This window comes from Lissotriton vulgaris, chromosome 12, assembly GCF_964263255.1.
Source record: "Lissotriton vulgaris chromosome 12, aLisVul1.2, whole genome shotgun sequence".
Classification (NCBI taxonomy): Eukaryota; Metazoa; Chordata; class Amphibia; order Caudata; family Salamandridae; genus Lissotriton; species Lissotriton vulgaris.
The window spans coordinates 758626369-758653185 of NC_141700.1; the positions used below are offsets into that span (position 1 = coordinate 758626369).

At 48.2% G+C, this 26817-nt stretch overlaps 1 protein-coding gene across 1 annotated transcript in view; it reads right to left on the minus strand.

The window, feature by feature from the left end:
- The window catches only part of DNAH2 (dynein axonemal heavy chain 2), a 2538822-nt gene that overhangs the window by 869427 nt on the left and 1642578 nt on the right, over positions 1–26817 (minus strand). The window contains exon 50 of the mRNA XM_086946066.1: positions 9637–9861. Coding sequence (XP_086802192.1) covers positions 9637–9861 — 225 coding nt within the window. The remainder of the gene's footprint in view (positions 1–9636; positions 9862–26817) is intronic.

The window sequence follows — 26817 nt, forward strand, 5'->3', positions numbered from 1 at the left end:
GATGTCATCCCCTAAGAGGAGAGAGCATGAAGCAAAGATGAGGGAAGCCAATCTTAGGATTGAAAGGGAAGAACTTGCCCTGGCCAAAGAAAGGCTTGCCTTTGCTAGAGAGCAAAAGTTAAGTGGGCTAGATCCCCCTGGTGGCAGCATTTTACCTAGAGAAAAGGACAGGAGTTTAGACACTAGACACCTGAGTAAGATAGTGCCCCCTTTAAACAAGGGGATGATATCCACAAATGGATAACTGCTTTGGAGAGGGCCTGCACTGTCCAGTGCGTCCCCCAGAGTCAGTGGGCAGCTGTCTTGTGGCTCTCCTTTGAAGGCAAAGGTAGAGATAAGCTCCTCACTACTAGAGCTGAGGATGCTAACAATTACCAAGCCCTGAAAAATACACTGATAGATGGGTTTGGCCTAACCACTGAGCAGTACAGGTTGCTGTTCAGGGATACCCAGAAAACTCAGTCTCAGGATTGGTCTGATTTTGTGGATTATGCCACTAAGGCTTTGGAGGGCTGGTTGCTGGGCAGTAAGGTTACTGATTATACAGGATTGTACAATTTGATCATGAGGGAACAGATTTTAAACAATTGTCAGAACCAGTTGTTGCATAAGCACCTTGTTGACTCAGATCTGACCTCTCCCCAAGAATTGGGAAAGAAGGCAGACAGATGGGTCAGAACGAGGGTTAAGCAGAACCAGGGCCAGATCCAGGGTGGTCAGAAGAAAGCAGACCAGAAGGGCAATAATACCAAAGGTGAACAAAATGACCAGAAGTCTTCGACAGGTCCCCAACAAACCAAAGAGGGTGGGGGTCAGGCTTCCCAGAAGAAGAAGACTCAAGAAGGCCAGTCTAAAAGGTGGTGCCAGTACTGTAAAAGTAAAACTCACTGGTTTAGTGAGTGCACCAAGAAAGGAGGGCAAACTCCTGCCACTGCAGCCCCTAAAGCACCTGCACCCCCTAGTACAGTCAGCAGTGGTAGTGCACCTACCAAGGGATTAGTTGGGTTAACCTTGGGTTCTGAGGGGTATGACAACTTAGTTGGCACACTCACTCAGGCTGTCCTTGTCTGTACAGGGGATGTGGATATATCCCCTGATGCCAGTCCCAATACTTTGGGCAAATACAGGCAGACACCTTTTATAAAGGGCAAGATGGCTCAGGCCAACAGGGACACTTGTGCCAGTGTCACAATGGTGACACCTAACTTTGTGGACCCTGAACAGATCATGCTAGGTCCAGAGTACCTAGTGACCAATGCCAGCAATGTCACTACCCACCATAGTATGGCAATTGTTGATTTCTCCTGGGGAGGGGTAAGTGGCCAAAAGAAGGTTGTTATTAGTTCAGACCTCCCAGTTGAATGTTTGTTGGGCAATGATTTGGAGTCATCCCTATGGTCAGAAGTGGAGCAGAGGACTCACATGGAAATGTTAGGCTTGCCAGCACATGTGCTTGCTGTGACTAGGTCACAGGCCAGAAGATGCCCCACTGAACAGGTGCTGGATCCTGGAACAATGGACCAGACACCTTCCAAGAAGAAGGGCAGTAGGGTTAAGGCATTGCCTTCCCCCTTGCCCCAGGTTGTGGATCAAGTTTCAGAGGAGGCTGACCTCAAAGAGCTGAGGGAAACTGAGCCTAAAGAACTTGAACCTGATCAGGTTGAGTTTCTGGGTTCAGGGGGACCCTCCAGAGAAGACCTGGGGAAGGCACAGTTAGACTGCCCTTCCCTTGAACCCCTCAGACAGCAGGCTGCTGCTGAGGCTGCAGGGAACGCCACAGGTGCCCACAAGGTATACTGGGAAGATGGACTCCTGTACTCTGCGTCAAGAGACCCCAAGCCTGGTGCAACCAGGAGGCTGGTCATCCCCTTGTCTCTGAGAAGTTTCCTTCTCACCTTGGCCCATGAGATTCCCCTTGCAGGACACTTAGGCCAGAATAAGACTTGGGACAGAATTGTCTCACACTTTCACTGGCCTCACATGAATGAAGATAACAAGGAGTTTTGTCGCTCCTGTGTCACTTGCCAAGCCAGTGGTAAGTCAGGTGGCACAACAAAGGCCCCCCTTATACCAATGCCTGTGGTGGGGGTGCCCTTTGAAAGAGTGGGGATTGACATTGTTGGTCCAATGGAACCCCAGACAGCATCAGGACACAAGTTTATACTGGTGGTGGTGGACCATGCCACCAGGTATCCTGAAGCTATTCCCCTTAGGACCACTACAGCACCTGTTGTGGCAAGAGCCCTAGTTGGAGTGTTCTCCAGAGTGGGCTTCCCTAAGGAGGTTGTCTCTGACAGAGGTGCAAACATCATGTCAGGATATTTGACTGCTATGTGGAAGGAATGTGGTGTCAACTACAAGTTCACTACACCCTATCATCCACAATGCAATGGGCTTGTTGAAAGGTTCAACAGGACCCTAAAAGGGATGATTCATGGACTACCTGAACAGCTCAGGCGTAGATGGGATGTCCTGATACCCTGCCTTTTGTTTGCTTACAGAGAGGTCCCACAGAAGGGGGTTGGCTTCAGCCCTTTTGAACTTCTGTATGGGCGTCCTGTGAGAGGACCCCTATGTTTGGTGAAGGAAGGATGGGAGAGACCTCTCAAAAAGCCTGCAACCAACATAGTGGACTATGTACTTGGTCTCCGCTCCAGGATGGCTGAGTATATGGAAAAGGCTTCTAAAAACCTTGAGGCAAGCCAAGAACTGAAAAAAGCTTGGCATGACCAAAAGGCTGTCCTGACTGTGTACAAGCCTGGACAGAAGGTGTGGGTGTTGGAGCCAGTGGCCCCAGCAGCACTCAAAGACAAATGGTCTGGGCCCCACACAATCCTTGAGCAAAAGGGAGAGGTCACCTACCTGGAGGACCTTGGAACTCCCAGGAACCCCCACAGGGTGCTCCATGTGAACAGGCTCAAAGCATATGTCGACAGGAAGGACATGAGCTTGCTCATGGCCACAGATTAGGGACAGGAGGAGGAGAGTGACCCTCTCCCAGACCTGCTCACTCAGAATCCTGATGATGGCTCAGTAGATGGTGTTGTCTTTTGTGGCAGCCTCTCTGACCATCAACAGAAGGATTGCAAACAAGTTCTTCAATCCTTCAGACATATGTTCTCTCTGACACCCAGTCAAACCAATTGGTGTACCCATGAGGTTGACACTGGTGACAGCCTGCCAGTCAAGAGTAAAGTCTACAGGCAGCCTGATCATGTTAGAGACTGCATTAAGACAGAAGTGCAGAAAATGTTGAAGCTGGGAGTCATTGAGCCCTCAGATAGCCCTTGGGCTAGTCCAGTAGTTCTAGTGCCAAAGCCTCACACCCAGGGTGGTAAGAAAGAGATGAGGTTTTGCGTAGACTACAAAGGCCTCAATGCAGTCACTAAGACTGATGCCCACCCAATATCAAGGGCAGGTGAACTTATAGATAGATTGGCTTCTGCCAACTACTTAAGTACATTTGACCTGACAGCTGGGTATTGGCAAATCAGGTTAGCTGAGGATGCCAAGCCCAAGACAGCATTTTCTACCCCTGGTGGGCATTATCAGTTTGTGGTAATGCCCTTTGGTTTGAAAAATGCACCTGCCACCTTCCAAAGGCTGGTGAATCAAGTTCTCACTGAACTGGATGACTTCTGTGCAGCATATCTTGATGATATAGCTGTCTTTAGTTCCACCTGGGAGGATCACCTGGTCCACCTGAGGAAAGTGTTAGAGGCACTGCAAGCAGCAGGTCTCACTATCAAGGCCACAAAGTGCCAGATAGGGCAGACACAGGTTGTATACCTGGGCCACCTTGTAGGTGGAGGCCAGGTTCAGCCACTGGAGAGCAAGATATAATCCATCAAGGATTGGGCTCCTCCAACCACCCAGACTCAGGTTCGAGCTTTCTTGGGCCTGACTGGTTATTACAGGAAATTTGTCAGAAATTATGGATCAATTGTGACCCCACTTAATGAACTGACAAGTAAAAAGATGCCAAAGAAAGTTCAGTGGACAGCAAGCTGTCAAAAAGCATTCGATGACCTAAAGCAGGGCATGTGCACAGCCCCTATCCTAAGAGTCCAGACTACTCCAAACCATTCATTCTCCAAACAGATGCTTCTGAGTTGGGTGTGGGAGCTGTTCTATCTCAACTGAATTTTGATGGTCATGACCAGCCCATTGCTTTTATAAGCAGAAGGCTGACCCCCAGAGAGAAAAAATGGCCAGCTATTGAGAGGGAGGCCTTTTCTGTGGTTTGGGCCCTGAAGAAACTGAGGCCATACTTGTTTGGCACTCATTTCAAGATTCAGACCGACCATAAGCCCCTCTTGTGGCTACATCAGATGAAGGGTGAAAACCCCAAACTGCTTAGGTGGTCCATTTCCCTACAGGGGATGGATTTTACAGTGGAGCATAGACCTGGCACTGATCATGGCAATGCAGATGGGCTCTCCAGGTATTTCCACTTAGAGCAAGAAGACTCACCTGGTCAAGGTTAGTTTATTGTCCCAAAGTTTGGGGGGGGGGGTCATGTAGGAGAGTAGGGTCTGCAATCCTATGATCACCCAGGATTTTTCCTTTTTGCTTCACTGGTTTACGACTTCTCTGGGCCTGCTAATCAGACCCACAGCCTTGCTGTTATCTCACTAAATTGACACGTGTACCTTAGGTGCATTTACCAATTAGTACTGGGCCACCTTATCAGACCCTGTAACTCAGGGCATAAGTGTACCCAGGGCCTACCAGGGGCTGCAGCATGTATTATGCCACCCCTGGCTGGCCATCTAAATCTGACACAACTGGCTGCACGACAGCTGGGGCAAGGTGGTGTAATCACCCTTTGCTTTAGATATAGTATACCTATATCTAACCCTAAAATGGACACCCGTATTCCTATCAGTCACTCCTATGGCAGGCCTGGACAATCCTGAAAGCAGAGTGCTTGGAATCGTGTGAGATGGTGCTCTGGCATGAGCTGAGCCCGTTTGCAGCTTGCGGAACCAAGTCCTAATAGCTGTTCCATGATAACGCATACCATATACTCTTAAGTGCATTATAATCCTTGCGGCTATATGCCAACTCTGGTATCGCTTTATCAAAACATGTCGAGTAAGGTGTTATACGAATTGGAATACTAATCCCTCGCCAATTCTGGCGACGGGGTTAGCATTCCACTCTTCTAGAGGGACACGACATGTATGTAACTGTGAACCCCGGTTAAAGTTAACTCGAGCCTCAGCATCACAAAATGGATGCTGCCACCACAGACACAAGTCTGACCGCCTGCTGCTGGGAGTCCTTCCAGCGAGGGAGGCTTGGACAAAGGGTTTCCTGTCAGGGGCAGTGCTAGCACCATCCCAGACAGGATTTTGTGTATCCTGGGTAGGCAGGGCTTTAGAGGAAGCTGACTGCAAGTGGCACCCCGGTGCTCACTATGCATCTGCCGGCTAGAACCAGTTCCAGGGGCACACCAGCCCCTGAGCTGGGGAAAGTCCGGCATGGGAGAGGGGTGTAACCACCCCCTTGCTGGTCCCACCCATGGGCAGGACCTAGTCGCGTGCCAGCCCCTTTTCCTAGTATAAAGATAGGAGCGGGCCCCCTTCCAAATTAGATCATCTTTGAATCCTGAAACTACTTTCTACGAAAGGAACTCAAGACTTCTTCCTAAGATTTCTCCCTTGTGACTAAGGAGTAGACACCCTGCATCCGCAGGCACCATCCAAGCATCGCGGTTTGCTGTAAGTCTCTCCTCCGGATCAAGACTGCCCAGCTCGACGAGAACCGGCTCCCTGGCACCTCTGACCTCTACCCACATCGTCAGCTCAGCTGAGACCCGTGGGTGCGACGAGACCTCGAGGGACCGGCCATCTTCAAGACTGCACGACGCTTGCCCAGTACGACCGCTGAGGGATCCTCGAGTGAATGCTTTGGGGTGTGAGAAGCCCCAACCCTGAGCAGCTCCAGCACCGAAGTTCAGCCTCCCAGCCTCCACAAGATCTGCGTGGGGCCCTTCTGCTCGTTGCTGCTCACCGCGTTGTCTGGCTACTAGCTCACTGGCTTGTGGCCTTCCCGACGACGAACGACGACATCAACACGACTGGTCTGGTTGCTCCGGACTGGCTCTTGCTCCCCTCCAAAAGAGGAGCACCCCGGACCCTCCTGGTCCACTCCAGACGCCATTTTGAGTCCACCGCGTGGGCTTGCATTTGCCAAGACTTGTTGCCCCAATCCTGGGTCCAGCGACATTGACAGCAGATACCATCGTGGGACAGCTCGCACCTCCATCCTGGTCGCCGACAACGCCTCCTGGTCCGTGAGACTGCAGAGCCCAGCGTCGCCCACTCACCTGGTCGAGGTGACTCCATCCGGTGCCATCCTGGTGCCCAGCTAATCACTGGCTAGTGATTCAGAACTTGGTCCCCTCTGCTTACAGGTGTCTTCCATCTTCGATCCAGGCTTGGATCCCTCCGAATCTCTTCACTGGTCGCCTGCCAGCAACTTCTTCTTTCAGGCTCCATAGACTGCAACGAGGATTCCCGACGTCTTTCCAGACCTATGCATCCGCAGCCCCTGGGCTAGGTAAACTCAGCATTTCGGTGCTCCAGCATAACTTTGCTATCTAAGGGTCCAGATCCTTTTTCGTTTCAGCTCTACCTAGTCGGATTCATCCGATAACACTAACTTTACGAAATCTAGCATCCATAGACTTTGTCCCGCATCCCGCGTGAGAGTGCACACTCTGCACCCGATCTCCCTAGGCCTCCTGCTAGTAATCTGAAGGTTCACCCGATCTCCCTAGGCATCCTGCTAGTAATCTGAAGGTTCAGTAGTCAAGTCCTAGCGATCCCAAAGCCTATTAGCGTAGTACTTACCTGCTAGTAATTTCGCATTCCACTTTTGTAGTATATGGTTTTTCGTGCCCCTCGGGCATTTGTGTAAATTGTGCAACTTGAAGTATTTTCTTAAGAGTTTTGTATTGTGCTTAGCTCCCTGACTCATAAAGAGATCAGGGTAGACTTGTTATAAATAAATATCCTTTTATTTTCATAACAACTTGTGTGGTGTCCTTTCACTTGGTGTTCAAGGGGTATATGTGATGGTATAACAGCTGGCTTAACACGCCCTCTAGAGTTTAGCCTAAAGACTGCTCTTGTCCATGCTACTAGGATAGCTGGTCTACAAGGATGACTTACAACCAATCATCAATAAGGGTCGTTTGGAATGATACATAGTGATCACTAGAATAGTGAACAGTGCATATCAGGCCAACTTCTCACAGTTTCCTCCCCTCACCTGAAGATCTGTCCTGAGATCTAGAACTCTTGTGGGATGTTGAAGCTCTGTCATCTTATTCATCAGAAGAACAAGAATGCTGTTTTGAGGTTTGGAGCCACAACAATAATCTTCCCTCTCTGTCCTTGAGGGTCTTGTTAGAGGCGGTGGGACAGATTTTACAATCTTTCAAATCATGCCTGGGACAAAGTCAATAAATACATTACTTGTGTGGACCATCGACATGGACACTTTTCTTCCCACAGGTCTTACAAGGGCGGAAAAGGCCTTTCTTGTCTGACGTGATGTTTAGATTTGTTGAACAGAAGAAAAACTGAGTAGCACTCGGGGAGACTCCCTTCCACACGACGTGCGGTGAAAATCTGAGTAATACTAGCCTCTGCTGGGAGTGTTCTCGAGTGTGCTAACAGCTGATGGGCTGTATGCCAACATTTGGTCTATTTTTAAAAGGACATGGATAGGCTACTTATTACATCGCCTTGGGCCATTATAGCTATGAAGGATTTATGGCACTGTTTGAATATTTTACTGTGGGACTCCTATCTCAACGACGGGGAATGATTTAGGCATGCGGATCTATGAAAGATACCCCAATACTGGACAAGCTTCGATGCTGGGGGACATAGGGACATCCTTTGTCCTCTTCACCAAGGCCAAGGAGGTTGAACTGTTGGGCCATTTGGACTCGGGCCGAGGTTGTCAGGTGCAGAGGTGGAACGAGGGGCAGGCTTTGCAGTCCTTCAGGTCACAGAGGCTTTGCTTTGGAGATAGCTAGTTGGTGAACAGGTCCACTGTTCTCAGGAGTCTTGATCTTTGTCAAAGGCAGGTAGTCCTCCCAAGGCTTTGGAGGTCACTGGGCTGCAGGAAGGGTTGTCTTTTGGTGTAGGATCGTCGAGAGCTGCAGACAGGCCGGCAGTCAGTTGGTTTCTGCAGTCTTTTCTGCTGTTGCGACTCAGTGGTGTCCGAATCTTCTCCGTTTATCAGGAACTGAAGTTCAGTTTCTGGAGATGCCACCTAAATACTAGATTTAGCGGCATTTTAGGGGAGTGACAGGTAGGCCCCAATAGGCCCCTTACATGGGATGTCTCCTCCCTCTATCATGCCCACCTCCTGTGGGAGGGGGATATGGACCTTGCCCTGATTGGATAAGTCCCACCATCTTCATGATGGTGAGCACTAAAAAGGGTACTTCACCTCGCCTCCAGCACCGGAGGGGTGGAGTAGGCAGGGGGGTATGCCTCCTGTTCTTTCTATGTTTTCCCACCTGTCCTTCCATCAAAAATGGGATGAGGACAGGAATGGGGCCAGCTTCCTCTAACAGGAGAGGCTGGGGTCGCATTACAAAGGTGGAAAGGCCTTTGAACCTTCCTGCCACGGATGGCTCTTCCTGACCAGCAGGAGGTGTGAACACCTCCACCAACGAAAGGCATTGTTCTCGACCTCTGAGTGCATAGCAACTCACCCCTTGAGGCCAGAACAAAGTCTGGTGGTAGCAGGCTGGTTCAAGCCAGTCGGTGACCACACTAAGGATTGGTAGGTTTCAGGAGTCCCCTTTAAGTAGTCCTCGGATTGCATTTTTTAAATAAATCTGACACTGGAACCAGGGCCGGTTCATTATGCTGAGACGTTTAGTACCAGACCTCCCATATTTCAGTGAGGCCATCATGGAGCTGGGGAACTCGTAATGACGAGAGTCTAGCTCATGGACTTACTATGGCTTCCCTGGTCACTTAAAATATCCAGGGATTGACAAGGATATTGCAGGGGAATATCTGCTCATGCTGAAATGCCTTCACAGAGAGTATATTGCACCCTTCCTCAGGGTTAAGGCCTGCTAGATGGGTGTCTTACCAATATCTTGTGCAGTGTCTATTGGAATGGCACACAGGACTTTGTGCCATGTTGACTCTTCAGTTTTGTCTGCACCAAGACACGTAGGGTGCAGTGGCAGTGTGCATGTGCTTGGTGAGGGGTCCCATAGGGTAGGGCAATTCAAGCTGCAGGCCTTCGGGACCCTCTTTAACCACAAAAACCTTGCTACCAGGGGTACGTTTTACAAGGGACTTATATGTGAGCTAAAGAAGTGCCAATTGTGGTATAGGTTTCAGGGAAAGAACACTAGTACTGGGAATCTGGTTGGGAGGGACCCAGTACTTCAAGGTCAAAGTTGAATCAAAAGCCAGGCAAAAGGTTGGGGAGTGCTGCAACGGAAACCCACTTTCCTACACTGTGCTTGAGGTGCATAAGCAGTAGCAGCTTTTCATCCCAATATTAGAGGGTATGCTTAGTAATCAGAGTTAAGAGTAGCTCCTGGACAAACCTTTAGTTATGGGAATGACTGTAGCTTAGGCTTACCTTGATGTATTTGATGGTCTGGTTTTGCCTGTCATACCAGAAGCCATAATCAATCCAGAGTCGAATGAGCTCTAGCGGAGGCTGGGAACCAAAGGTGTCGTTGGCTGGCATGTTGAGATCATCCATGAAAGTAATCAGCTTCTTGCCTCCCATGGGCACATAGACCCCTTTGGTCCTTTTCTCTACGCGGCTTTCAATAATGTTCTGGACATTTCTGGATGTTGTCTGAGAAGAAAGATAAGAATGTCTTACATGTAAGCTTGATATTTCATAAGGAATACCTCAATGAGATAGAAACATGACTTGTGTACTTGGTAGAAAAGGTTTTATATTCTGAAACAACACTTGTATAGGAAGACATTCTTAAAATCAACGTATGAACCACAGAAGGCCAAAATCATTATATAAGTGCAGCTAACTGAAGGCTATTTCTAATTTGCAAATGTCTAAGAAAGCCGCACTTTGGTAAATATTTAGATGCTAATTTAGGAATGCTGCTGAACATTAAGAAAAACTTGAAAACAACAGGCTCAACTCCACCAATTAGACTAAATTAGAAATCCTAAATGTTCCTACCTTCACATACAGTAGCAAAGACATGCTCAATGAGGAGATTCGTCTATGATAGCTCTCACACATGCCCAGCCTAGAGAACCAGTGTAGCACATTAATGGTGGAAATCTACACTCCACTCGCAAATACCACATTACCTCCAGACTAGAACTGCAACACTCTTCCCCTAAACTGCAACTGAACTTCTGGGCCAATGGAAGAGATACATTCAGCAGAGCCAACACAACGCTCACCCATACAGTGACTCATACCCTCATGCCACCAAACAATCCTCCGTGCTTCAGCAAGCACATAATGCACTTCAAGGATAAGGAAAAAAACTCCCAGGGATTTATTGCTTCCAAAATGATCCCTGAAAATCTAGGCAAACAAGTTACCTAACATTGGTAAAGCTCTTTATAGTGGATATCCTATCTAACCACACAAATTAATCACTGCAGAATATCTCCAGACACCAAACTGGATTTTTCATAGCAGCCCTCCTGCACACTGCAAGGTGGCATTGTGTAGCTTCATGTCGGCTTCATGCTGCTCCAACAGTGACAGAGCAGTTACGTATAAGAGCCGCCCTTACGAGCTGACGTTAGTTTCTGCTATTTACACTTTCTGCAACTGCAGACACGAAGAATGAACAATTGTTGATAACAGTGTGATGAATACTAATTTGGAGCCTTTTAAAATGTTAAACAGAGGCCACTCAACAGAACAGGGAGGCAGAAGGGCAATGATGAATCTACTGTTAGAAAGAGTATCTGCCAGAAAGAGCTTTACCAGAAGTAAATAACTTGTTGTCCTTATGGATACTTATACCGAAAATCCCTTACCTTAAAATAGAGTACAAATCAGTACCTCCTAAAGGTGGAGGGTCTGTGAAGTGGGTTACAACCAAAACGTCTTGTAGAACAGAGCAGTAAAATGCTCTTCCCATCTGACTTGGCAGTCAAGGCAGTAGTGCTTTGTGAACATGTGCACTGGAGTCCATGCGGGCACTCCGCATACCAACTCAGTGGTAGCAGACTTAGCCCTGGTGGAATGGGCTATCAGACCTTCCTGGGCTGTTATTTGGTCAGTGTAGCAAACCGTAATGTAAACGATTAACCACCTCCACAGGGTACTCTTCTGCACAACTTTCCCTTTCTTCGCTCTAGGGAATTCCACAAAAAGCTGATCATTCATAAATTAGTCAATACAGTTAGTTATACAATTTATGTAAAAGCCTAAAGTCCTTTTGGAATACCACCCTTGGACTCTCTCCTAGTCTTTCTGTGGAGCAAAGAATGCTCCTGGTAGACTGATGGTTTGCCCAAAATGGAGCGGAGTCATGACTTTTGGTAAGAAGCCCACCTGAGTACTGAGAACTAATTTATTTTGGAAAAGATGGAATAAAGAGCTTGCACTAAAAGTTCCTAAAGTTCAGTCACACGACAACTGGATGTAATTGCAATGAGGAAGACAAAGTCTGGAGATGTAAGAAATGCGTTACTTACCTGTAACTGCAGTTATCCAGTATTGGTGTCTTTCACAGATTCACATGCCTGAATCATTCCCCGTCGTCGAGACGGGAGTCTCCGGTACATAGAAAAGTAATGTCCTATAGACATACATAGAGAAAAATAGGCCTAAGGGCCTCACCTTAGTAGCCTATCTATGTCCTTTTGTAAAAAAAAAAAAAGGACCAAACTCCAGAAGGTAGCTAATCAGCTATCACCTCCCTCTAGAACCTTCCTGTCAGGAGCCTCAGTCTCTCAGATTTTCGTACGCACCAAGCTAGGTAGACGTAATACTGCTAGAGAGATAAGTGAGTCCTTCCAGGGGAGGCGGGAGGGTTGCATGTGAATCTATGAAAGACACCAATACTGGATAACTGAAGTTACAGGCAAGTAACACATTTCTTATCCAGTATTATGGGTGTCTTTCATAGATTCACATGCCTGAATCAGAGTAGCAAGCAATATAATATGCACATTTCTGATGGAACAGCATATACCAGTCTTTAGATAATACATATCATGCGACTATAAGCCATCAATAAATAACAAGAAAGAAGTAAATAAATGTGCTACTAGTGAAGGATGGCGGGAAGGAGGAAGGCTCACCTCATTGGAATAGATGGTGAAGCACAGCCTGGCCCACTGCTGCATCCTGCATCAGTTCCGTATCCAGGCAATAGTGCCTGGTGAAGGTATGCGGCGACTTCCATGTTGCCGCTCTGCAAATGTCCAGTATTGGCACCCCAGCGAACAGTGCAGCCGATGTGGACATAGCTCTTGTAGAATGAGCTCTTACTTTTGAGTGCAATGGCCGTCCGGCTCTGTCATGGCAAAAGGCGATTGCCGAAGATATCCATCCTGAAATACTTTGTTTGAAAAGCGGCATGCCTTTCCTTGGCCTACTAAAAGTGATGAATAGCTGATTTGTTTTCCTGAACTGTTTTGTTTTTTCAAGGTAAAATTTAAGACACCTTTTCAGATCCAAAGAGTGCAGAGTTCTTTCAGCTGCAGTGCTGGGATTTGGAAAGAATGATCGGAGGACTACAGGCTCATTTAAATGGAAGTCCGACGAGACCTTAGGAATAAATCGAGGATTAGTTCTTAAAATCACTCTGTCTTTCTTAAACTGCTTGAAGGGATCTTGTATGGAAAGAGCCTGTAGTTCACTGACCCTTCTTGCTGAGGTCAGTGCCAGTAGGAGGCCTGTTTTCCAGGAGATGTATTTGACGTCTGCCCATTGGATGGGTTCAAAAGGGTGTTTCATCAATTGGTTGAGGACCACATTGAGATGCCATGTTGGTGGAACCCTCCGTGGCCGAGGAAAGGATCTGTAGAGACCTTTAAGGAACTGTTTTATTAACCTGTGTGACCAGAGAGAGGGCCCTTTTGAAGTTCTTGTATACTGTGAAATTGCCGCCAAATGAACTCTGATGGAGGCGTGTGCAAGGCCCGACTGTGCCAGGTGTAGCAGATATGGTAGTAGTTGCTCCGGGGTAGGCTGAAAGGAATGTAGACTTTTGTCCTTACACCAGATGCAAAAGCGTTTCCACTTTAAGGAATAGGTTTTGTTCGTGCTCTCCGCTCTTGCCTTCGCGAGGACATCCTTGCACTCCTGCGGGATGTCTAGCTGGCAGAACTCTCTGTACTCAGGAGCCAAGCTGATAACCTGAGTGATTTCAGATTCGGGTGCTGTACTTGGCCGTTGTACATCGTGATGTTGACACAGGTGGATTGGCGGTCGAACTGAGAGGCGAAGGAGGTCCGTGAACCAATGCTGCCTCGGCCAGAACGGGGCAATCAGAATCAGAGTGCAGTGCTCTGTCTTCATCTTCCTGAGGACTCTTGGTATCAGTGGGAATGGCGGAAAGGCGTACGCAAACACGTTGCGGCAAGCGATGGAAAATGCATTTCCCAGGGACCTTAACTGGGGATGCCAACTTGCGAAGTTGCGGCATTTGGCGTTCTCCCTGGTGGCAAAAGGTCGATCTGCGGTGTTCCCCATTCCCAAAAGATGTGATCTAGCACCTCTTGGTCGAGCTCCCATTCGTGGGACATAGATCTCTGTCTGCTTAAGCATCTGCTATGACGTTGTCCTTGCCTGGGACATACTCCGCTTTTAACGTGATACTGTGTAGCACAAGCCAGTTCCTGATTTTCTGTGATTTGCGAGTGTGAGCGAACGCGTTCCTCTCTGCTTGTTCAAGTAGTGCATCGTCGTGGTGTTGTCGGTCCTGACGAGCACTGAAGAGTTCTTGATGCGCGGTAGGAAGGCCTGCAGAGCTAGAAAAACTGCCCTCAGCTCCATGAGGTTGATATGGAGCTGCGTTTCCTGGTCCGTCCACTTGCCGCTGATCTGCAACTCCTGAAGGACAGCTCCCCATCCCTCTAGGGAGGCATCCGTTGTGACCACATGTGGGGCTGGAAGAATGGTAGCCCTTGTGAGAGGTTCTTGAGCGGCCTCCACCAGAGTAAGGCCTTGGTCATTTGCTGAGTTATCACAATGCGATCCTCGAAAGAACCTGTGCTTTGAGTGCATTGCCTGGTCAAGGCCTCCTGCAGAGGGCGCATTCTGAGCCGACAGTGGGGAATAAGCAGGATACAGGAGGACATCATCCCCAAGAGGGACTTGAAAGTACGGACCAGTAAAGTTTTCTTCGAGGCCACTGAGGTGGCCAGAGTGATAAGCTTGTGTTTCCTCTCCTGAGATGGGAATGCTTTTGAACATACTGTATCCAATGTCGCCCCGAGAAAGGTAAGAACTCAGGAGGGCTGTAGAGTAGACTTCTCGTGATTGAGCGCCAGGCCCAGGTGCACGGGAAACCTCACCCGGCCCGGACACGGAAAGGATTGACAGATTGATAGCTCTTTCTCGATTCTGTGGGTGGTGGTGCATGGCCGTTCTTAGTTGGTGGAGCGATTTGTCTGGTTAATTCCGATAACGAACGAGACTCCTCCATGCTAACTAGTTACGCGACCCCCAGCGTGTTCCATTCTACCGTATTGCCTTCTTCATTATTTTCCACCGACTGAATATATCGTATAGCACAATTTTTTCTTTTTTTCTTTGCACTGTTGTTGATATTGTATAGTTTGTGTCTATATGTACATTATATGTCACTGAATGTTAAATTATATGAAGTACATGTGTGTTTTATAAATCAATTGAGTTGAAAAAAAGATAAATAATTTTTTCCCAAAAAAATAACAAAAGTTAACAAACAGAAATAAAATAATAAACAATTTTGATACATCACTGTCTCAGCAAATCATTATGAGTTAACAATACAGTATGTAATATAAGGTCAATACAAGGGCGATATAATTATCAGTAGTTTGCTATGCACTGTTTCTTTCCCCAAATATGTTGTTATATTCTCTACAAATAGCAAACTAAACAGAACGTAGGGGTCCCAATTTTTTCCACACGCTGGAAAAGATTGAGACAGGCGCTGGAGGATTTGGCTGCGCCTGCCATAGATGGTGCTTTCACCAGCCAGTCGTCCAGATATGGGAAGACCTGGTGTCCATGTTGTCTTAGGAAAGCCGCCACTGGAGAGAGGCACTTGGTGAATATCTGAGGTGCCGACTTGAGGCCAAATGGAAGGACACAGAATTGATAGTGTTGGCCCGCCAATGCAAATCTGAGGAATTTCCTGTGGCCTTTATGAATAGGGATGTGGTAATATGTGTCTTGCAGGTCTAAAGCCGTCATAAAGTCCCCTCCCTCTAGTAGCCCCAAAATCTCCTGGATCGTAACCATGCGGAACAATTGACTCTTCAAGAATGCGTTGAGTGCCCTGAGATCTAAGATGGGCCTCCATTTCTTCCCTTTCTTTTGTATCAGAAAGAAGCGGGAATAGAATCCCTTTCCTCTGTGAGCTGATGGCACTCGCTCTATTGCTCCTTTCTTCAACATGGAAGAGACCTCTTGAAGGAGTAATCGTAGATTCCTGTGTTGCATTTTGCAAGGAGGAGTTGTCGGGGGAATTGATTTGAATTCCAACGAATGTCCGAATTGGATCAATTGGAGCACCCACCGATCTGTTGTAATTGATCTCCAACTGTTGAGGAAGTGTGTCAGTTTTCCTCCAAGTTTTAAAAAATGTGATTGTGGACGGACTGGCTGCTGGAGAAGGTCATTGGCGTCCGACAGTGGTTTTCCTCTGGTTTTTTCCTCTGTAGTTGGACTTTCCATATGAGGTCTGGCGACCTTGTTGCTGCTGTCGCTGTTGGTATTGCGACCAGCCCTGATAATAGGAGTATGAGGATTTGTTTTGGTAAGATCCTTTGTAAGAGGATTGACCTCTACCCCTGCCCCCTCAAAAGGACTGGTTCCTAAACTGTAATGTGCCAAGCGCCTTTGCTGTGTCAGTATCTTTTTTGATCGTTTGTTGGGCCTCGCCAATTTTCTCTAAAAAGAGGTGTTGGCCATCGTAAGGCATGTCCAGTACCTTAGTTTGGACCTCTTGGCGGAAAGAAGTAGCTTTGAGCCACCCCTACCTTCGCAAGACCGCAGCCCCTGCCAGCTGTCTGAAGCCGGTCATGGCGACATCCATCGCACAATCAATAAGTTCCGATGCTGATGTTTGGCCCTCTTTGAGGAGTGATTGAACTTCCTCTTTCACATCTGGTAGCTCCGCAAGATACGGAGCAATATCCTCCCACAATTGCCTGTTGTAGCGGCCCAGTAGCGCAATGGAATTAGCTACTTTCACAGTCATGGCGGACGTGGTGGAAAAGCGTTTGCCAATACTGTCTATTTTCCTGCCCTCCTTGTCCGGTGGAGCTGACAATGGAGATGAGGGATTCCTAGAATTTTTCTGTGCCGCCTGGGTAACCACGGAATCTGAGTTGGGATGACCAGTAAGGCAGGCTGGAGCTGTTGTTGGTGCCTTATACTTCTTGTCCAGCCGTGGTACCACTGCTGAGACCGAGGCTGGTGTCTGCATCAGCTGTTTTCCCTGCTCCCATATGTGCTAGATGATAGGAATTGATCTGGTTGTTTTCCTAACCGCGTCTTTAAAATCATATAGGAAACAGTCTGTTTCATGAGATTCCATAGTTATATGGAATCTTTTGGCCGCTCTCTCCACTAAGTTGTGAAATCCGCCAATGTCCACTGGCGGTGAGTCTAAGGAAGTGGGCTCAGGTGTGGCAGGAGAATGAGCGATGTAATCTTCATCGTCAGAAGACGGGATATCCTGCGCTGGCTCTCTTTCCTGACGGATCACTAATAGTGGTGGTCTAGGCCGTGGAGATGGCGTCGGTCCAGAAGCAGCTGGATTCGTTCACGCTGATGGAGCAGAGGACGATTCAGGAAATCGCTGCATGTAGTCCTGAATCAAGAACCGTAAGTCTGAAACTATAGACGCTGGAAGGCATACCATTGGCGTGACGTGCGTCTGGACTTGTGAATGCACAGTCTCTTCCGAAAATTCCATTTCATCCCCCTCATCATCAGTGCTTTGGCACTTCACTATTAGGTCTGAAGGACTGGTGGCCTGTTCATCCTGATCCTCATCTGAGTCCTCGTCCTGCAGTAGGCTAGTGGGGGCAGCCTTTGCACCCTACTGGGAGACGTTAAGATTGGTGTTATTGGCTGTTTTGTGCCCTTTTTTCCCAGAGGGGTTTGAAGCAAGCCGTCCGCTGGTGTTAATGGTCCGGTCGTCGACACTGGGATCGTAGAAGGCTGAATGGTAGCCGTCGACGGAGAAATCAGCCCCGATTGCTTCCATAGTGTCGACGATGATGTCGTCGACGGTGTCGTCGTCGTCGTCTGAACATCCATCCTCGTCGTTGGTACCTTCGTCGATGGTACCTTCGTCGACGGTACCTTCGTCGACTGTGCAATCGTCGACGGTGTCCTCATCGTCGTCGATGTCTTCGTCGACGGCACGCTCGTCGACGAGAGAGTCTTCGTCGACGACAAAGGCGTCGACGGTCTTGGCTTCGTCGTCGACACTGATGTTGTTGTCGACGCCGTCGACGAAATCTTTATCGTCGTCGATGGCTTTTTAATGAGGATAATCGACGACACCAGTTTAGCCGCCGTCGACGATGGAGTCGTCGTCGTCGATGAGAAGGCTGACGACGCAGTCGTTGACACCGTCGTCGTCGAAACATAGACTGGAGACACAGTCTTCTTCTGCGCTGAGGAAAGCGTCGACGAAGTCGTCGTCGACGACCGTGCAGGCTTCCTGAAGGCAGGAACCTCCTTGCCAGACGTTGTTGATTTTGCCTCTGAAGACTTTTTGGCAGTCTTTTTAGGATGAACGTCTGTAGGGCTAGGGGAAGTAACCCTTGGCCTCTTCAAGGATAATGTAGAGGAAACAGAAGCTATCTCACCGTCCTCTGAAGACTCCAGGTTGTCTCTGGTTTTGAGCCTGTTCAGCCAGAGCAGTAGTCGTTCTTCTCTGTCTTTTAGAGTTTTTGTAGAGAATGTTCTACAAATTCTACATTCTTTAGGTGTATGGTCCGGATAAAGACAGTATAAGCAGGTGTCATGCTTATCATCAATATGGAGCCTCTTCTTACCACAAGAAGAGCAAGCTCTGAAGAAACTTTTCTTCTGTTGATCAGCCATGGTGGAACTATGAAGAAATTATCCAAATTCTGTGAAGAAAAGAGTTTGAACAACAAAACCTGAGGAGAACTCAGGTGGAGACTCCCTAGCACAACGTGCAGTAGAAAATCTGAGAGACTGAGGCTCCTGACAGGAAGGTACTAGAGGGAGGTGATAGCTGATTGGCTACCTTCTGGAGTTTGGTCCTTTTTTTTTTTTACAAAAGGACATAGATAGGCTACTAAGGTGAGGCCCTTAGGCCTATTTTTCTCTATGTATGTCTATAGGACATTACTTTTCTATGTACCGGAGACTCCCGTCTCGACGACGGGGAATGATTCAGGCATGTGAATCTATGAAAGACACCCATAATACTGGATAATGAGAAGCTATCCATCTGCTCAAAGGGCTCACACTTGAGAAAAGTCAAGACCAAATTAGGGTCCCACTATGTAATCACAAACAGCGTGGGCGAGTACATGCACCAAACGTTTAATAAACCTCAACACTACAGGTGCTATGAACAAGGAAGGTCGATATGACAAATGCATAAAGTCCAAAAGAACTGACAAACAACCTTTTGTAGTACCCATCTGAAGGCCTTGATTCTCTGAAAACAAAATAAACAAAAAGAACATCCTATAAGTTTTCCTGTAAGGGGTCAGTAATGAGAATGCCAAGCCAGGTAACAAATTTGTCCCAGTGCCTGTCAGGATCCGCAACTGTTATCAAGCGAGTTCCGCTGTCAATCCGTCTCACTCCCTAGAGTGACATCAGACAGGGTCAAACAAGAGGGATAGAAGAATGGCTGAGAAAGAGAGAGTAAGAGAGACAAGAGTGGGAGAGATTGAGAGAGAGAGAGAGAGAGAGAGAGAGAAGGAGAGAGTTAGAGAGAGACGCAGAACGCTATAACTTTACGTACTATAGCTGTAGGAAAGGAGGATCTGCTTTAATGGTTAACCCCACTTTTTGCTGGTGTCATTATGTTTCTCTGACTAGTCTGACTGGGATCCTGCTAATCAGGACCCCAGTCTTTGTGCTTCCTCCCTAAATCGGACATTTATGAGCACTTAGCTACCCCCCAGCTTGGCTACTGGCGTACCCTTATAAGTCCCTAGTATATGATACTAAGGCACCCAGGACATAGGTACAGCAGAGGTCCCCTATGGGCTAAAGAATTTATTATGCCACTCATAGGAGACCACTCAAATTGTGACTACAGGCCTGCCATTGCAGCCTGTGTACGCTGGTGCTAGCACCACGTACGAACGATATACATTTTCTTATATCTTAGGTCAATACACTTAAAACAATGCCATTTCCATAAAAAGTACAAAAGAAAAAACAGTTTGCACGGGTAAAAACACATATAGAAAAATACAGGTAAAACACACATATGGAAATTGTGAATTTAGCGGCATTAAAATACATCATAATAAGCACAGGGTGGGAGGACCGGGGGTCCAGGCCTTCACCCTCGCCTCACCCTGCTGCCCTGTCAATTGCACTGTGTACAGCCAGTAGGGCCATAAACACTACATATACAGTCTTATCAGTACATATTTACAATTCATCATTATTCTTAATGGATGAAAAATAGAAAAAAAGTTAAAAAGATTTAAAAAGTTAAAAAGAAGGGAAGCTGCATGCACTATGGACTTTTTATCAATGTAGTGTCATGTTTACCAACCTCCTACGGGTGTGCCACATTGAATTTAAAGTACGAGTTACTTGCCTTCGGTAACAATGCATCTGGTAGAGATGTTGTCTAGCAGCAGATTCCTTAACTTAGAATATCCCCAGGCGTGAGACTGGATCCTGAACTTTTTTGCAGCAGCACCTCTGTGCACCGGGGGATGGCACCACATGACCTCGCCCTGACATCGTTATCGTACGTGACGTCAGCGGGGTCATATAAGTCTCTACCAGCATGCTGACATCAGTTTTCTTCAGAGAAACTTTTCCGCTGCACAACGCGGAGCTACCAACTAAAAACTGTGAAAGTATGGGAACAATGTGCGAGGAATGAAAATTCCGTGAATAAAGAAGGGGGATGGTGGAATACACCATCCTAAAGACAGAATAGACACCGCCTACACATATAAATGGAGACCGTGAGAATAAGCCCTGCAAGCTAAGCGGAGGCGTCTTCCCGAGTGCAACAAGAAAAGAACATCACAATAGACAGAAATAGACCGATAGTGCCCTGTGGAACTGTGCCGTCCAGAAAGAACGGAACACAGAAAGAACAGCAGTCCACTGTAGGAAAGAAAGAAGACTGGGCTTTCCCCTCTAAAAACAGAGGTAGGAAACAGAGTACAGCCGACTCTCAAAGAGGATGACCACGAGGAGACCAGGACCCCGAGGCAATAGAGCAGACTGAAGGGAACTGGAGAGTAAAACAAACCTTTCCTTGAATGAAAGGTACCATATAACAAAAAAGAAGCCCTTCAGCAGAGGTTAACTGTATATGAAAGCACCCAGGGGAGTGCAACAACCTGAACCCCTTGAAGAAAAAACCCAATGGCAACTGAAGAGGTCAGTGGAGAACACCACCAGAAAAGGTCCTCACAGAACGGGGAGGCTGGGTGTGCGTTAAGGAATCTGCGGCTAGACAACGTCTCTACCAGATACATCATTACTGAAGGTAAGTAACTTGTACATCTGATAGAGACATGTAGCCACAAATTCCTTAACTTAGAATAAATACCATAGCCATACCCCAAAAGGGAGGCGGGTCTGCGACAGGACAACAGAAAGCACCAGGCATGTGATCCGGCAACAGGGTGACGGATAAGGGGAACAAACTGTGGCAGAACAATCCGACAGCAACCCAGGCAGCTCGAAGAGCAGAAGTCACAGGATAGAAGATATCATAAAACATGCCAAAATGGCGCCACATCATACCAGTATAAAAAATGACAGGTAGAAAGGTATGATCCCCAGAAGAAAGAGAGGGAGAAGGATCACTCTCTACTAAAAGGCGCATGAAAAGTGCAATAACCCAAGTTTGGAATGAACTGGAAAAGATGCAACCAGCGCCTAACAGACCAGGTATAAAAGGAGGCTGAAAGTGCCAGTGGCAAAGCCCAAAGGCAAGCCAGAACCTGAGTAATTCATTGGAGATAGCAAACTGGACAGGAAGCATGCCAAGCGCACACCCAGCCCCAAAAGAGTAAGAGGGGCAATAGCATCAACCGCTAACCCGCAGACGCGGGTAGGATATGCCGCCGGCAAGCAGCAATAGAGGCCTTAAGTGGCTTACACAGGAACAGAAGAACGCCCGACCGGGCAGCATGAAGCCAGAAGGAGGAACAACCACCATATAGACTTGTCATCAGTAATTAATGACCACTGCCATCAGAAGAACTGTCCCACAGGTGGAGGACTAACAAGAGTAGGCCACTCTGAAGGGAGAGGCCAAAAACGCCAAGTCAACGAATGGTGGAAGGAGACTTAAAATCCAAGACCAACACTCCAAAAGACACAAATAGTGTTGAACATCAAAAAGGGAGCATATGACTATTGGAAAACACTCAAGGAAATGGAAGGAAGGGGGGCCTACGGCAACTTGCAATCACCTAAAAAGGGCTTCCTCACACAGGGAGATATTGGTCCAAAGTTCACAACCATGACAAGAGGTGGCAGCGTAGGAAGAGGAAACCAAGGCAACCTGCATGTAGAGATAACGTATATGCCGGACCATACCCAGCACATTCAAAAGCAGGTAGGAGCTGTTTACGGAGAGGAGACCATGAAATCTCCAAAAGAGATGGATAACCATGGCGAAAGCAGATGGTACCAAGACAAAACCTAGAATACCGTACAACTGACATTCAATAGGCGCATGGAGCCCACATCATCTCCAAGCACAAGGAGATAAACAAGGCTGTATAATAGCATACAAGTATCTCACATGGAGAATGTTTACCCCGGACAATGGGGGACACCTCTTAGGGCAAAAAGCCAGGTCAAAAGATTGCAGCAACGACCCGAACCCATGAACACAGTTCCGGGACGTAAGGACGTTAACGAGCTGAGCTACCGGCTGAAAGCCACAAGCAGAGGACAAAGCAACCTGTGAAACACGGCCACAGAAGGCCAACAGGCAACCAAAAGCAATATGCAACCAAGAGATGCTGATAAATAGGTAAACACCCATGACCACATAAAGGAAGGCGTAAGGCTCACTGCTCATGTTAAACACAGAGAGCACCGAGAGGCTCACTGCCCATTTAAACACAGAGCGCATCTAACGGATGCGAAAATGAAAAAGTACCATAGAACACAGGCCTAAAAAGACCTAAAGGGGAGGACGAAAGCCTGCCAGCAGCCAGTGAACCGCCGACTCGGCGTGAGCATCAAAGAACAAGACCCCATCAAAGGGTAAATCAACCAGACGTTCCCGGATATTTTCAGGGAAGACACTGTCTCGCAACCAAGCGTGACATCTTAGGGCATGGCTCGGCCCAAAGAATCCGCAGTATCTAAGGCTGAACGGATTGCGAATTCGGCCATATCGTGGCCATCCCCAATGGAGTGAAGAAGATCAGCGAGAGCATCTTTGGGCAGAAGTATCCCTAGCCAAAACACACACGGTATTTAAAGACCAAAGCGCTGCACTGGTGGATGCAAAGACATTCCTACCCCAGGATTCAAGCCACCTGGACTCCCGAGAGGGAGAAAGCGGTAGAGTGGGCAGAGAAGGGAAGGCAGTCTGTAACACAAACCCCTGCCCATCAGGGTGCACAAAAAACAGACTGGATCATGTGGAGCTGGGTGGTGGCAGTGCAAAACTGAGCGCGCTACCAAATCACTTGAAGAAGGGCAAACCCAGGTACCCAAGAGGGCATCATAGAGGGATGCCTCAAAAGGCAAAAGTGGATCCACATTGCCGGACTCATGGTGGAGGACCTCCAGCAAGGAACCCACCGACAAATGGGTAGAGGGGGTTGCATATTCAGGATGCGGGTGGCCAAAGAGACCTCTTTCAAAAAAGTTGCACCAGCCTCAGTAGCCCTCCGTGGAGGGGAAAACAGCTCATTAGTGGGGGAGGGTTGTAGACTGACCCTCCCAAGACACTGAGGGTGCGGCCAATACCCACGGAAGGGAGCCCCATGGATGAATGAGGATCCTGATAGGGCTCCTGGGAGGCGAACAGCCTGTCGGATCTGGGAGCTCCTGAGGGGGCCCCACAAATTCCAAGGGGGACACTGGAAGCACTAGCTCCGGCGACGCCGGGTGGGAGGGCGACGCCAAACTCTCTCCAGAGGACTCTATAGAAGAATCCAGAACTCGACATTGACACGGCGTCGAATCGACACGTGTCGGCGCTGATCATGCCTCGTCAGACGCCGACTCGCCAGCCTCCGGCGCCGAAACTATAACAAGTTCCCCCTCTGAAGAAGAAGAGGTTGCCGGGCCGGCAAGTCAATCTTCCTGCGCCGTTCCGGCGCTGGCTCCGCCTCATCCATGGCATGCTCCGATTCCGGAGAAAGAAGCGGAGGTGGAGCCGAAGAGGCGAGCCTCCAGCGCCGGGACAGCGCCGTCCCCAGCTCCGGATAGGTGGCCGCCTGCCCGGAAGGCTGGGGTGTGCTCAAGTCAGGACTATGAGCACAGCAACCACCTGCGACACCACAGGGAGCCCGGCAGGGCTATGCAGTGCGCCAGAGGTGCCATGTGACGAAGAGAGCAACCAAATGTGGAGGGGGACCCAGCCGGGCCGCGTCCTAACGACACTACATCTCCTTCTTTCTTTAGAGGCAAGGGCTCAATAGGCACCGGGGGCGAACCCGCCGGAGAGTCCGTCAGAGACCCCACATGAGGTGGAGGTTCTGAGTGCGCCCCAGGAACGGGAGAGGACTCAAGGGAGGCCTGCAAGGCCTTAGCATAGGCTTTCATTTGGGCCTGAGTCGCCACCACACCTGGAAAGGCAAATAGATGGGGGACACCATCTGGAGCGCACGTCCGGAAAGTTCCGGGAACCAGAGCCCCTGACAACAGAAGAAGGTGAGGTCGATGACCTAGGCGACAAGCGCCTCGACTTATCAAGTGGAGAACGATGGCCCGGAACCTCAGAGAGCGATCGATTGCAGAACCGGACAGTAGGGGGACCTGGAGTCGACGACGAGGGCGGGGCAGCGACACAACTCCGACTGGGACAGAGACGCTTCATGTGGCCATATGAAGAGAAGCTTCATATGGCGCTCCCTCCAAGACTTTGGTTTCAGACGTTGGCAGGCTTCACAGTCCGTGGAGTCATGATGCTCGCCCAGACACCACATACATATAAGATGTGGGTCTGTCGCGGACATCTGCCACGAGAAGGAATGACAAGATTTGAAGCCCAAAGGCATCAAAAATGAGGCCAGAAAACAGGCCAGATGGGCTCACTCCGGATCCACGTTGCACGCACGTGGAAAAGAAGGAAACTGACGCCAGCGCGCCGGGGGGGACTCATATGACCCCACTGACGTCACGTATGAGGACGACTTCAGGGCGGGGTCATGTGGCGCCGTCCCCCGGCGGGCAGAGGTGCTGCTGCAAAAAAATTCTGGATACAGTCTCACGCCTCAGGATATGAACAATTGTTACTTAACTGTAAACAGGTGGTTCTCCAGTATTGGTGTCTTTCATAGATTCACATGCTTGAATATTCCCCTTCGTCGGAGTGGGAGTCGAACGGTAAATAAAATAGCAATTATATACTACATATGTATATATGTAATAACATAAAACCTGAAATATGTACTAGAAAAAAGGCATAAACAGCCTAACCACATTTCTACATAGGAATGCATGGGAAAAGGAAAAGACCATATGCAGTCTATCCTTGTCATTATGTTGGACCAAACTGCAGCCAATCAGGCGTCAGCAACCCTCTAGAACCTTCTCCTCAGAGCTCAGCACCTCAGATTTTCGTTGCACAAGAGTGACCAAAGAGTCTATGGGGAGAAGAGAGCCTCTGAGGGGGGGGAGGGAGGGTCGCATGTGAATCTATGAAAGACACCAATACTGGAGAACCACCTCTCCAGTATTAGGGTGTCTTTCATAGATTCACATGCTTGAATATAGAATAGATAGCAGTCAGCACCAAGCAAATGTTTCCAAGTTACAAAGCATAATAGAAGACTGAAAAGCATATATATATATATATATATATATATATATATATATATATATATATATATATATATATATATATATATAAAAACAGTCAATAAATACTTGGAAACCAATAGGAGGAGGGTAGAAACAGAGGCTCACCTTATTGAAAAACATTACGAAGCACAGCTTGTCCAACTGAGGTATCCGCTACATTCATGGCACCCAGACTGTAGTGTTTCATAAACGTGTGCTTGCTGGACCACGTGGCTGCTCTGCAAATTTGATGCAACGGGACACCAGCAAATAAGGCCGTTGAGGACGCCATCGATCTGGTAGAGTAGGCTCTCACCGAAGACTGCAGAGGTTTACCTGCCCTCTGATGGCAGAAAACAATGGCCGAAGACACCCAACGTGCTATAGTAGGTTTGGTAACTAGACGCCCCTTTTGAAAACGTCCATAAGCCACGAAGAGCTGATCAGATTTGCGAAACGGAGCAGTTCTGTTGATATAGAACTTCAAGCACCGCTGAATGTCTAAGGAGTGTAAGTGCTGTTCCGCAGGAGACTGTGGGTCTGTAAAGAAAGTCTTCAGAAGCACAGGTTAATTGATGTGGAAATCTGAAGGTACCTTAGGTAAAAAGGTAGGGTTGGTGGGAATCGCCTCACAATCCGGTTGAAACTGCAGAAACGGAGGATTGATCGTGAATGCATGAATGTCACTCACGCGACGTGCAGATGTTAATGCAAGGCGATTCAGAAAAGGGGGTGGTGATGGACAGAGTATCTGAATTAAACAGAACACTCGTACCCAGTCAACAGATCAGGGCTTGATCCATCACCGTTTTTTAGCTCACTGCACCATCCCAGCTCAGAACCTGTTTCTACACGCAAATTAGTCTGTCCCTGGCCCAGTGCATCATGGGAACAGGGCAGACCAAACTACCAAGCCAATTCTTATACTGGAAAGGAAACAAGCTTCCGGGGACCAGTTTCTGGCATTACAGCCGTCTTCGGCCCGGCTTGCTTGAATCCTGATGGTGCAGTGAGCAAGGGACTCACATCTGAGTATACCCTTCCACCCTTATGGTGGACAAAACGATTCAGAAAAGGGGGTGGTGATGGACAGAGTATCTGAATTAAACAGAACACTCGTACCCAGTCAACAGATCAGGGCTTGATCCATCACCGTTTTTAGCTCACTGCACCATCCCAGCTCAGAACCTGATGTTAATGCAAGGAGCAGAGCCACTTTCCAGGTGAGATACTTTAAGTCAGCTCTATGGATTGGTTTGAATGGTGATTTCATTAGTTGTGCCAAAACAATATTAAGGCGCCAAGCAGGGGGAGGGCGCCGAATAGGTGGAAATTTACGGAATAGTCCCTTGAAAAACTGATGTATGATTCTAGAAGAGCGGAGGGAGGTGAAGCCATCTTGGCCGAAGCGTGAAA